Below are 14,023 nucleotides of genomic sequence, written 5' to 3' on the forward strand. Positions count from 1 at the left end.
CCCTGACCTCCACCTTTTCTTCTCTGGCTACAGAAGATTCAGAGGGAGCCTGGAGACTCAGAAAACCCTTGAAAATGTTACAGAATTTGTCTAAAGAGCTGTGAAGATCTGCAGTCCTTTCTAGCTCTGGCTGTGGTTCTTGTGCTCCTTTCTCAGTACAGGTCACCAGCCTTGAGCTGGTGCTGCTATCTCCATTATTTTGCTTTTTAATAAGCAGCTAGCATGTTTTAAAGACATCCTAGTGATTTAACTATGTTTTACATTGTATCATGGGGATGGAAAATATTTTATGCGTCATTACAGTTTTTAAAGGAAAACTGTTAACTCAAACTTCAGTTTCAGTGTTTTTGGCATGCTAAGGTAACCACTGTTGCCAACGTTAATACGCTGAGTAGGTGTCTGGCTTTGGTTTGATGTGGAAGTTTAGTGTGTCAGTTAAATCAATGATCATTAACCACAGGACTTCAAGGGTGTTAGGAGCCTCAACCAACAGGCTGTCCTGCTGATGCACTAAAAGGGGTCACGTTATCACCCAGGTGCATGCAGGAGAGATGCAGCTAGTTTGAAACTCAGTGATTTTCTCATCACTTATATTTGGGCTCTTTTCCATGAGGGACATTGGAGAGGATTTATCTTGAAACCTGTTCTGATTTCACCTCCCCAGTGCTAATTACAACCTATTTGCTACAAGGATGGAAAGTGCAAATGCACATAAATGAGGTTGGAGAGGAGGCAGAATCAGGGGTACAACAGATGCAGTGGGGAATATAGACTGATTGGAAATTGTGTTATCTTGTGAGTAAAGCAGAAAAAAGTCCAATCTTCTGAAGAAAGTGACTACCAGTGAAGTCCTGCTATGAACTTCACTAGGGCCAGGATCTCACCCAAACTGTTTGCTTATGCGGCTCACAAGGTCACTGTGTGCGTGAGAGAGAGATTGCAGACAGAGAATAGCTGCTGCAGGGGAGAGTGCAGGCAGGTAGCCAGGTAACAACTTGGTGAGCACATGGTCTCCCTAGCAACTTGCTTTTGGCTCCACCTGGGCATAATTAGACCAGGGCTGGAAGAGAGAGATTCTCTGGGAAACTACAGGGTTTCTAATTCATCTGGCAGCAGGTAGCAGAGTTTCAATTGGGGGAGATTTAAGAGTCATGGCCAGCACCCCATGGAGCTCCACAGTGAGGCTTGCAGCTGTGCTTCCCTCTTTCAATAAAGAGGCCCAGCACACAGATAAAAGGTGCCAGCGTGATGTGCTTCACTTTGAAATAACGAGCCTCTGTGTTGGCCGGAGCTAGAGCGTATTAACTCATCGGTGGCACTGCCAGCCTCCAAAATTCAAAAACCAGGAATCAGGACCCCCAGATCATGGAATTGGTTTAAAAATTGTTACAATTTTTTGTAAAAATTGGGGGTATTTTTGTTTGCCTTGTGGTTTTGAGCCTTCAGGGAGTGCTCAGGCTTAAAAATGAGACCCTTCTCCATGACAAGAAGGCTAGTAACTTTTTGTAGTGAAAGCTGAGATTTTCACATACTCACTTGCTTCCAGGAGCTGGAACTTTAAGTATCAATAATTGAGAGAGCTGTCAACAATGCTTAAAGTAGCATAGATAAGGCTGGCCTTATGCTAGGTTATAAACTCCTTGGGGCAGGCAGTGTGTCTCCTTCTGTTTGTACAAGGGTCAATAAACAATCTGCTGGTCTCCTGAATGTTTTACTCACAAGGTTGTTGTCTGAACTGAACAACACACTGGGGAACTGCCTGTGGCAAATAATTCTGCCCTGACCCCTGCTTGGGTATAGATAAGATCAGCTAACAGGGTGTTCCCATTTCTAACCTGTACGATCTTTGCTCTTGTAAAAATCCCCAAGCAGACAGTGTCTGCAGTGCAGCAGAGTAGTGGAGTGGGAAGGAGTAAACCAGAAACAAGTATGTCTGACAATTTAGCTGATTGAAACCTTTGTTTCCTGGGAGACTGGCTGCATTGACTCTCACAGGTGGGGGCTGTTTCGCATTTGTTCCTATTCAGATTGCATATATTTAACTCTTTTTGAGCAGAAACTTTGCTTACTGTAAAAATACTAAACATGCATTGGTTAGAACTAAGCTGTGCCCAGACTCCCAGCTGCTCCGAGAGGCCATGGGAAACTGCTCAACTCCAGGACAGCAGGGCTTTTTTTTCATGTGGATGGGATTTCAAGGGCAACCAGCATTAGGGACTGTCTTTTTGTTCTGTGTACAGAGCCTAGTGCAATGGGGCCCTCATGACTAGGGCTTCTTGGTGCTACTATAATACAACTAATTTAGGAGGGAAGGAGGCTGCATAAGGTCTGTCCATAAGAGAAAGCGGTGGAGGGATATCACAGTGCGTTATAGTGGGGGAGTGGGCAGTGTGAGCAACCTGTTAGGGGTACAAGGCCTGCCTCTGAAATCCCGCAGCATTCTCATTGTGCCAAATCCCCTCACTCCTGATGGCAGCAGGCTGCCTCTGGCGTGCCATTCTTTCCCTCACTCAACCTCCACCCTCCTCTGCTCCCCTGGAAAGCTGCGGCACCCTCCACAGGCTGGGATGGGCTGATGCAGGGTTACACTGGTATTAGTGCTTTGGCAGTGGTGGTGTAGCTGTGTCGGTCCCAGGACGTAGAGACGAGATGGGTGAGGTAATGTCTGTTATTAGACCAACTGCTGGTGGTGAGAGAGGGGCTGAACTGGGGATGGGGGAGGAACTGGGACTACATGCTCAGGCCAGCTCTGCTTTGAGAGGGAATGAAGGCAGGGCTGGGAGCAAAGCAGGGGTCGGAGGTGGGATTTGGGCAGAGGGGAGCTGTGGCTGTGGGCTGCATGGGGTTCCAGGAATGTGCTGCAACGGTGTGAGTGGTGGGGACAGTGTTCATTTGGGGTGACGCAATAGAAAAAGATTCTCCCTCAGACAGTTACCTTGCTGCTGAAAAAGGGTTATATAGTGGGGGGGTGTCTTGTCTGAAAACTGCCGGTGTTTCCGACCTGGGGGAGAGACGGGATCTTTCTGGCAGAATGAAATGATGATTTTTGCTGCATGTGATTCTAGAGAGGTGTGAAACCATCACTCTGGTTTTACAAAGAGGTCCTGCAATGCCTTGTGTGTTGTCTAAGGGATTGAAGCACATTCACACTTTCTCACGCTTACTGTAACACACACACATCCACACCCAGTCTGCTTACATTTATTGCATGTGCCTTTTTGTGTAATCTTTAAACCAGGCTGAAGATGGTGGAGACTTCTGACATCGTGGCCCTGGACTGTGAGATGGTGGGCATGGGACCATTCGGAACTGAAAATGGATTGGCCCGTTGCAGCATTGTAGATTACTATGGCAACGTGGTCTATGATCAGTTCATCCGACCAGAGGGTGTTATAACAGCTTTCAGGACCTCTGTGAGTGGAGTTCGCCCAGTGGACATTGAAGGAGCCATGCCATTCAGGGTTGCCCGGGAACAGGTAAGAGGAATCACAAACCAGCCTTGTCCAAATGAAACACTTGGCCTTTTGTTGGGCAAAGAGTGGCATTCCTCTCTGAGTTCTGCCCCTGAACTGGCACCACGGCACGGCTCTAGATTCATCATCCGTTGCATGTGTCAATGTGTCACTGAGCACCCCCCTAGAGAGAGTTTTCTAACTGAAACCTATAAAAGGTTGGGCCCAGCTAGTAGGGTGGTGAGGCTGACCAACCAGTGTGAGGACATGTTTATCCAGTTCATACAGTGACTAAGTCAACAGGATTTGGTGCTGGCTGCCACATACTCTCTTGTCGCTGCTGTAGAAAAGCTAATGAGAGAATAATCCTGGTGGCAGTGACTTGTGGGTTATTTACTTGCCTAGGGTCACTACTGAAGCTGCCAGCAAGGTGACTCGTGTTTCCATTAGTTCAGTTAAAATGGGATCCTGATCCAAAAGAGATTAAAAATAGATAAATGGAGCAAAGGAACAGGGAGCACGTGAAAGAAAATGCTCCCAGTAAATGAAGGTCTGTGAATGTGCTGTCTTTGCGGGTGAAGGACTGATAACACTCTGTAGAACTCCAGGCTAGGCAAGAATCCTTCCTCAATTGCCAATCCTCTCCCTACATTCCAGTCTTGGCTCACCCTGGAACAGAGACCGCAAGTCATACACCAGCAGACTCATTGCATATGGGTTACCAGACTGCCATCAGCCGGTAATGACTTTCCATCACTAAGGCATTGATATTTTTCATGGAAAGATTTTGATTTTCAGTGTTTAATGCATACAAGGTATTTTTATCAGCAGTAGAGATCCTCCCTCACAGAGCAAACCTGTGATCCGATTGATTATCCTATGTGTTGATGATGATTATAAATTTGTATTCTAGTAGTACCTAGGAGCCCTAGTCATAGATGAAGACCCCAGTGTGCTAGGCTCTGTACAAACAGAGAACAAAAAGACCATTCCTAATGCTGGTTGACATTTGAAGTAAAACTCTAGACCAGTGATTGTCAACCTTTTTTCATTGTGGATCTCTAAAAATTTTTTGAATGGAGTTGCAAAGCCCTTTGAAAATCTTAAACATACTCTGCAGATCCCATGTTGAAAAACACTGCTCTAGACCCACACTGGTCATGAAAATTGTTTTCACCCAGTAGTGTGGAGGCCAAAGTTGAGAACAGAGGAAGCTACAAACAGAGTCTTATGGATATAAGCACTTACAGGCCCTGTGACTGATGCTGCATTTAAATAAGATACCGACAAGAAAGGGAAAACATTAAGCAAAATAAGTAATGCAGAAATAATGATAAAATACCACACGCTAAAGAAATGGAATTGAAAGAACATTTCTAAAGTGCTGCACATTAAAATGCCTCGGTGTAGGTGATGTTCAGATTTACAATTGTGATTTGTCTTGAGTATCAGATCTACTAAAAGGGACAGATTTTCAAAAGGGCCCAGCACCCACAATTGGGCCCGGGTTTTCCCTCATTCAGTGCTGTTGAGTGCTGAGCCCTTTTTGGTAATCTGGGCCCAACTGTGGGTGATGAGTGCTTCTGAAAATATCACTTAAATGTATGTGTTTCTGTATGAGGCAAACAGAAAATGTTAGAAGCAATGGCAAGCATGAGTCTTTGAGACAGGTGCATGCTGCACCTATCCTCGTCTCTAACAAGCCCAAAGCCCCAGTTCTGAACAGTCCCCTGGCCTTTGGGAAAGTTTTGACTATAATGACAGAGCTAAGGCTCTGCTTCAATGCTTCGCTTGGCCTTTGGGGCTTTTTCATGGTGTGAGTGGTGCTTCTCTGCCACCTTTTCCAGATTTTACAGATCCTGAGACACAAGCTGGTGGTTGGCCACGATTTACGTCATGACTTTGAAGCACTGAAAGAAAACATGTGGCGCTACCGAGTCTATGACACGTGCAATGACTGGCTGCTAAGAAAGGAAAGCGGGCTGGGAAACTCCAGGCGGGTGTCCCTTAAGGTCCTTTGTGAAAAGCTGCTCAAGAAAAGCATCCAGGTAAGGAGGAAAATCACGCCAGGACTAGTGGGTCGAGAGGGCTGTTACTGATGACCCTGCTGTAGCTGCTGAAAGGGGTGTGGTTTCCCGAGAACCCAGTCTGGCTGATGGAGGAGAATGGCAGGCTGGAGTATTTGCTATGAACAGCATTACAAATGTAGCCCTTTTGCTGCTTAGCAAATCATTCAAGAGCTAGCGTGGCGTTTCTCAGAATGTTCGTGAATATTCACCTAAGTTTCAGTGAATCACTGTTTGCGTCAAATAGCTATTATCTGCATTGTTCTAGCACCTAAGTCACATGATGGTGTTTCTGCTCCCCGATTGGATGACTGAACACTTTTAAGCAAGAGGGTGACAGGTAGTGAATGTCTGGACGAATACCCATTATACTAAATTTCGTGTCACTTTTAAGGTTTGCAAATAAGTGGCTTTCATCCAAATACTCCTGAATAATGACTAATGGAAGCCCAGGAATCCTAGCAATGTGAACTCAAGGCTCTTATAAATTTTTTTTGTCAAATTAGCTTTTCAGTCAGCTGCAATAGCAGGTAACTGACGAGCCTGTCATTGGAGTGAATTTTAACCAATGAGAGAAAGTGAGGTGACACAAAGACATTTACTTCTGTCTAGCAACAGCCATTCCTGGAGCAACATGTGACAATTCCAGCTGAGCTCTGCTTTCACATCTTTCTTATTAAGCTTTTTTCCCTTTAATTTTGTTAAAAGCCTTTTTTCGTAGAGGGGCACCCTGCAATTTGAATCCTATAATGGATCGTCTCCCTGACCTTATGTACATTCCTGGCAGCCTTTCCTCTCCCACAGGCACTTGGATGTGGGGGAAGTTAATGGAACCATCAAGATATGCATGTGCCTCTGTCCCCGTCCTGCAATGCGCTCCGCTTCTATGCGGTGCCCCATTATTACACCTGCACACTTGTCTATGGACTTGCCCATTGTTAGTCAGTGGGGCTGCAAGTTGGTGCAAGGGTCTGTCTGTGAAGAGCTTGCTACAGGATCAGAGCCTTGCTGAGTAACTGGATGATTTTATTGTTCCCTGTGCTTCCTTTCCCTTGTACCGCCTCTGTCTGTTTGCATCCTTTGCTCATTGTGCATGTCTAACTGTACCCTCTCTGGGGCAGGGATAAGGTCTCTGCTTGTTTTGCGAGGTGTCTAGATCATTTGAGTGGGGTGGGGGGCCTGAAACAGCAGCAGCTGAGGGAGACAAGTGCTGACTCTGAGCTGGGAAACTCATCTCACAGGATTTGTCACTACTGACCTGTTGCCTCTGATTCCCCGGCTCTCCTGGTCCTCTGATGGAAGTTCTGGGCTATGGATTTTCTGATGTACCCCAGTAAACTCTAGCTCTTGTGGAGCTGTTTAAGTTTTATTTGTATGGGGCCTTCAGTAGGGGATGGTGAGGAGAGGATCTGGAGTATTTCACAATGCTCAGTGTGATTTTCTTTTTATCACAGTTCTAGCTTTAAAAGGCTGGACAAAGAAAACCTTTCCTTGTGGTAACCCCAGATTCCCAAGACTAAAATGGGAGATATTTGTATTACAGTAGTCTCCTAAAGCAGGGATTGGCAAACTTTTTGGCCTGGGGGCCACATCTGGAAATAGAAATTGTATGGCTGGAGTGCAGGAGGGGGTGAGGGCTCTGGTTGGGGGTGTGGGCTCTAGGGTGGGGCTGGGGATGAGGGGTTTGGGGTGCAGGAAGGTGCTCTGGGCTGGGATCGAGGGGTTTGGGGTGCAGAAGGGTGGCCTGGGATCAAGGGGTTCAGAGGGCAGGAGGGTATCAGGGCTGGGGCAGGAGGTTGGGCCACAGGGAGAGGCTCAGGGTTGTAGGCTCCAGGCAGCGCTTACTTCAAGCAGCTCCTGGAAGCAGCAGCCATGTCCCCACTCCAGCTCCTACACAGAGCTGCGGCCTGGCCAATGGGAGCTGTGGAGGTGGTGCTTGGGGCAGAGGCAGCAAGCAAAGCAGAGCCGTCTGGCTGCCCCTATATATAGGAGACGGAGTAGGGCCATGCCACTGCTTTTGGGAGCCACGTGAAGAGTCCCCCAACTCTGCTCCCCGGTCAGAGCCCCAGACCTCACCCAGCAGGAGCTCGAGGTTGTGTGGGCCGGATCCAGCCTGGGGGCTGTGGTTTGCCCACCCCTGCTCAAGAGTTCCATTGTTAGGTACAAACACATAGGGAAGGACAGCTCCTTCCCTGAAGAGGTTACTGTCTATTTAGACAAGACCGAGGAAGAAAGGATTGTAATCCCACTTTCTAGATGGGGAACAGGGGCACAGATTAAGTGGCTTGGCCAAGGCCACAAAGGGAGTCTGTGGCAGAGTCGGAGCTAGAACCCAGGCATCCTGCATCTCATCCTTGTGCCTTTGCCACATGAATGGCTGCCTTCTTGTTTCTCTTGGGATTATAAATTGAAGGCAGAAAACCTACAGTCAGTTTAAAAATTAAAATCACAGGAGCCTTAATAACCTGCTTGGCCAGCAGGAGCAATAGGTGTGAGCTAAAAATGAATAGGCACATCTGCCAGTCGCTTAGCGCTTCAGTGTGTGTGAACTCCAGCAAAGACCCACTGATTGGTTGCAAGGAACCATTTTCACCAATGAGAGGGATTGGTGTGGCCTAGCAACAGCCTTTCCCTAATGAAAACAAGCCACTTAAACATCGTGACTGTCTGCAGATAAGAGAAAATGGCAAGATCCTCTCAGAAAGTGCCCAGTCCTGGGAGGCAGTGAGTTCCCTCCGCTCCCTTGGATGTCAGGAACTGAAGTCGATGAGAGCTGGGAGCACTTGGGACTTCACAGATGCGGGATAATGGAGACAGAACCATGGGTGCATCCTGCATGGTCACTCCAGTTGCACCTTTCAGCCTCCGTGTACCCAGAGCTGAGTGTTGGTAGTGCAGAAAAGAAGTGAAAGCTGGTTGGCAGCTGTCTTGGTACAACGCTGAAGCTTGCACGGCACTGTGGGAGAAGCGCATCTCTCTGAGCCAAAGGCCCACTCTCAATCAGAACACGTGCAGCTTGGTGGATGAGGCCCAGGCCCAGATGCCGCTGTGCTGGCAGAAAATGCCCAGAGAAAGAGAGAGTCCCACAGGCCTGTAAGAGCTCAGGGCATGTCCAAGACAAGCTGGGGGTAAGTGGGAATTGGACCAAATATTAGAACACCCAGCAACAGTCTGAGGGTTGCACTGGAGGTCATGGCCACCTTTTGGATAAGCAAATCATTGCTTGGCATTCCTGTCCCAAGCCCTGGAAGTGATCTTATGGGACACTCTTCGTGAGAAGTAATAGCACGGATGACCTGGGGCAGGCGATCCTTGCGCTAATAGAGCTGCCTTTGGGCCCTGTGCAGGAGAATCTCTGTTTTAACTTAAAACAGACAATTTCTAGTCCTTTTCCTTGTGCAGGGGTTTGAAAATGCAACTGATGTTAAACTGATGCAAACCAATGACTACAAATGAAAGGAATAGATAGGCAGGCTCCACGCTGCAGCATTAAGCTAGAGAAGAAGGATCTAACAATCCCTTTGCTTGCAAAACACTCCCCCAATCCTCAGCCAACCTCTGGGCACCGGCCAGTGATTGTCACAGGCAGAAACTGGTTCTGTTTGGAGGCAGCCAACCACAAATTGTTTCTGACCCGCCTCAAAATGCCTCAGCCAGCTCTGTTCATTACAATGTTCAGCCCCCTGAGTGCTTCAAGGGGAACTCCCCTCCCGTGTCCTGAGAGACCCATGTAGTCCCTGCACCATGGATGCAACTCAGGAGTAGGAGAGGAGAGGGGCCAAGCTGCTGCTGTACAGAGTGGGGAGACTCAGTCCCCTGACTCCCCACCAGCTGCCCCGCTGCCAGAGACTGCAGGACAATGCACCCGCCGCTGCTGTCACTGTGAAAACGGATGTTGAGTATGGCAGCACCTAGATGTAGCAGGGAGGGTAAGCATGGCAGTGGAAGAGGTGCAGGGCTGGAGAACGTAGTGCAGGGACTGATGGTGCTGGGAAGGAGGGGAATGTTTTGCTCACATCTCACTGAGGGCGGAGGAATGCTATGGAAAGAACCCCCTGTTCATGTTTTGGCACCACCGCTCTGAAGAAGAGCATTAAATATTGGGGAGGAGCTCAATGGAGTTTATAGACATCTAGGAGAACCGTCAGGCTGGACCCTGGAACTAGGCCCAGGAGTCACAATGCCCTAGACAAGTGTCTGCTGTGCCATGGGTGGCATCAAGCTTGTGTGGGGACAGCTGGAGGGAATCCTGCCCTGCCTCATCGGGATGTCTGCTCTTGGCAGAAACAACAGCAACTCGGCACTGACTGGCACCTTTATAAACACAGTAATAAAATAATCACAGTGTCACTCGGCCTGGCTGTCAAATGAGTGATGCATTCTAGGGACCGCAGAGGAATTATTATGGGGCTGCCGTGCTAATCACGGAGCTCATTTCTGTGCTCGCTACAGATTGTGGTGGAGACGCTGGAGTGCTGAGCTCCGGCGTGAGCTTGCTGAGAGCCAGTCCCATTTTGCAATCCCTGCCTGGGCACCTTCTCTTCAGGCATCTCTACCTGGAAACGGTTCTGCCTGGAATTGTATCATTATAGAAATGATACAGTGCACTCAGCATTAACCTCCCTGGAAACCAGCATGGAAAATAGAAGTGTGGAGCTGATGGCTCCAAGGCGAGCAGATGGGAGGCTCTGGGACCAGCAGGCGAGAAGACCACACTCTGCATACTAAAGGGCACACAGACTCTTACTGGGAGACTTTCTGGCTATCACCTCCACCCGCCTCGTATTTTCCTTTAGTAAAATCACTCTGGTCTGTTGGTGTTTCAGGGGGGTGCAGGGTTCCTGCAGGGAGTGTTGCAGCACCTAAGGCTCCTCTCCTTTATCCCATCTCGTGATCAGAACGAGCGCCCTCCCAGTCCTGAGTATCAGGATTTTTCCACTCTTTGGGGAACGACTTGACACCATGAGTTCTACTCTCCCCTTGATACATGTGTGTAATTCCCATTCAGGGGGCAGGTACCTGGTGCAAAGGGAAGAGAGGCTAGGAGGACCCCTCCCACTCCATATAATACTGCCCTTTGGTTGTGTATGTTACTGGATGCCATAGTGATCCCTCAACCAGAGATGACATACACAGCTGAGGGGCACCTCATTGTCAACAACATTGTTTCAGTAAAGCCTGGAATGTCCGTCTGGAGACCTTGATCTTTCCAGGCTGGTTTTGCTTGCACTACGTCACTCTTGGGGTCCCTTCTTTTGTTTTACAGACGGGCAGAGAGGGCCACTCCTCTGTGGAAGACGCCAGGTCGGCCATGGAGCTCTTCAAGTTTGCCAGGTCAAAAGGGCATGGATCTATTTAAGGGACTTCTTGCTTCTCTCTGTCTCATCAGTTCACATGTGCAGCCGCACTGAAGGTTATGGGATGGGCTCCTAGTAATGTGTCCAGTGATGATCTTGTTATGGGCCGAGCGAATGTCCCACGTGGGTAGGGTGACCATATTTCCCAAGGGGACACCATGAGGGGCTGGTCCGAATGCCTCCCTCCCCTACGGGGCTGGCCCTAGGTGATCGCCTGAGCCCCTGTCCCCCACCTTCAAGGCTGGGGTTGCTGCTCATTGGAGCTCTGTCTGCCTGCTACTCATTAGAGTCCTGCCTGTCACATGAGGCTGTCACTGCTCACTTGAGCCCTGCCTGCTCCCCTCCCCAACTGATCAAATTGGCAAGAGCAAATGGGAGATATGCCCACTTTAACCAAAAAGTCAGGATGGCTTAAAAAAGATTGTCCTGGCCAGTACAGAACATATGGTCACTCTGCACATGGGGTCACTTTAAAATAGGCTGCGTGGCACTAATAAAAAGGACCAGCATTTAATTTACTAAATGATTTTAAAAAATTAGAAACCATTGCACAATTGGCAGCACTGCCTCCAGGCCCATAGCAGAGGCTATGAAAGCCTGGTTTGGGTCAGCTGGGAATAGGGGCGACAGTGGGAGGGCTGCCCTTTTGCGGGGATATGACCCTTTTTCTGCAATATAAAACTACAATAATGCTCAAGAATCAGAGGGGTTTTGATCACCCCCCCCCCCGGTGACCTGTTGTGGCCTCTCATCTTGGATATATGTTTAGAAATACAAGCCCAGTATGGATAATAAACCCATCGCATTAATCTTGAGGCAACCATCCCATGGGTCCCTAGAGCTGCTGATATGGCTCTATGCATAGCTTAGGCTCCATAAAAGCTAGAGATCCTTAGTGGCTGGTATAGGGATTAGTATGTAGTGCTAAAGAGGCTTGCGCGTGTTTTGAAAGAAGTAGAAACATGTCTCGTGAGAACCGGGCAGCTGTGGACTGAGGCTGGGAGTCAGATGACTGAGTTCTCATCCCCAGCTCTGCCACCGAAACACTGTTCCACGTTGGCCCAAATAATACCTGCGTAAGCTTCTCCATCTGGAAAAGGGGAGGTAGGGAGTGATCGTGCCGCTTGCCCAGCTTCGTGAAGTGCTTTCGGGTCTCTGGACACAAAGTGCTATAGAAGTCTGATTATTGTTATAAATGAAGCTCGTGGTCCTTGCATTGCAACACAATGTTTTGAATAAAAATAAAAGATGCTGTGACAATCAAAATATTAACCTCTCTGCTCCTTTGACTGGTCCTCCTCTTGACCTTATTGATGCAGGGGAGTGCAGACACAATGCTGATAGGCCCAGTATAAGAATCCAGACTGATAGATTCTGCCTGGTATATCGTTCATATGGATAGGGACAGATCCTCCAAAGGTGCAAATGATCATAATTCCATTGTAGTCCGTGGAACTATGACAGTTTCACCAGGGGAGGGTCTGACCCATAAATTACTACTTTCTTACTCCCACCTTTTGTCTGTCTTTTCTATATTTAGATTGTAAATTCATGGGGACAGGGACTGTCTCTTAGCATCTGGTTGTATGGTGCCTAGCACCAGGCACCTTTGATTTCTGGTGGGGCCTCTAAACATTGCAGCAATACAAATAACTAATAATGATGGATAAAAGCAGGAGCAATAGGTGAGGATTACACCACTTGCATTGCTGAATACCCAGCCTTCTGTTTTATTTCTACCAGTTTAGGGATTTAGGGTCATGTTTGTAGAGTTGTTCACTAGGTGGTGCCCTTAGGCTGCTTATTTTTGTCTACATCATACCTACCAGCTAACAGATGGGTATATCATATGCACCTCTGGCAGGCAGCCATTTAGAGTTTGCCGGGGAACGTTTTAGGATGGTTCAAATGTGTCTGAGCAGAGAGAGAAACTAAGTGAGCTGCAGTGGCTCACCGAGGGGTGGGGTGGGGAAGTGGGTTAAGGTACCAGCCTTTCACTTTTATAAAGACCCAGATTTGCACATGACTTGGGTCACAAAGAAAATGAGACTTGGTCATTCTTAGCCTAGTCCAAGGCTGGCACCATTCAACTGGGCCCAGTGCAATTTGGGTGCATGACCCACCCACCAAGCCACACCCCAGCCCGGCTAAAAACCCCATGCTTTTTGTGCCTACAACTGGGCTCATCAAACTACTCCGTCCATGTTGGCCACAAGCACTTTGTTTAAAAACAATGATAATACTAAAGCGGAAGTAATAACAGTGCTGTGATTGCAGCTGGAAGATGCTGAAGCAGCAATATTATGCCTAGCTTAGCATGAGATGCAACCAGGAGGGGGACAAATACTCACCTGGCAAGGGACTGTTCATTCCCAGGGGATAATTTGCAAAGGGAGGCACAAAGCACAAATGCAGGAGCAATGGTTGGGGAGGGAGGTTGGCTTTGAGGTACAGACTTAGCCATCCCACTATGCAAACTAGCAGCGCATTCTGGTTTATTCCTGAGGGACATAGTTTAGTTTTTACATTGGCTTTCCCAGAAGCCAGAGCAAAAGGGGTGTCCCAACACAGAGCGTGAAACTTGATTGCTACCCAGTTAAAACCACCAACCTGTTCTCTTCCAATTCTTTGCATTTATTCAAGGTTTAAAGTAAATCAGATTTTATGCTGGGGAACCGAAGGAGCCTAAGGCAGCAGGGAAAGCCAGGAAGGGAATCACACTGTGAAGGTGCAAGTGTTTCCCCATCTTTCTAAGCTGGGATATCCTGTGTCAGTTCCTAGTGTTGATGGGCTCCTCACTGTCTTCACATGGGGGCTGGTTCTCCCCCTTCCGGCTGCACTGGTTCTTCTCCAGTTTCTTCCCATGCTGACCTCCCAGCTGCCTTCCTCTCTTTCCTCTACAGCTTCTGCATGGATTTCTGACACTATCCCAGACCCGTTCCTCATGCTACAGAGTGTCCATGGCTCTTTCCTCTGCATGTGACTTCAGTTTTGGAAGCTTCACTCTTGGAGTCCCAGAGTCTTCATTCCCCTGCTTGTTTCCTGGCTCAGTAGCTCCTGACCCCTCCCTCAGACAGTTTCCCAGGGGAGAAGTTTGGGGATGCATTACTTGGGATTTGTAAAGCTAGATTAAGAGGGAACAATCTTG

General features: G+C 48.1%; 1 protein-coding gene across 1 annotated transcript; it reads left to right on the plus strand.

The window, feature by feature from the left end:
• Positions 1-1,918: 1,918 nt before the first annotated feature.
• ISG20 (interferon stimulated exonuclease gene 20) lies at positions 1,919-12,112 on the plus strand. The gene is made up of 4 exons (XM_030578254.1): positions 1,919-1,995; positions 3,239-3,476; positions 5,300-5,500; positions 10,785-12,112. Exons 2-4 carry the CDS (start codon positions 3,246-3,248, stop codon positions 10,875-10,877), a joined length of 525 nt encoding a protein of 174 aa, XP_030434114.1. The 5' UTR covers positions 1,919-1,995; positions 3,239-3,245; the 3' UTR covers positions 10,878-12,112.
• The last annotated feature ends 1,911 nt before the right edge of the window (positions 12,113-14,023 follow it).

Source organism: Gopherus evgoodei, chromosome 10, assembly GCF_007399415.2.
Source record: "Gopherus evgoodei ecotype Sinaloan lineage chromosome 10, rGopEvg1_v1.p, whole genome shotgun sequence".
Taxonomy (NCBI): Eukaryota; Metazoa; Chordata; order Testudines; family Testudinidae; genus Gopherus; species Gopherus evgoodei.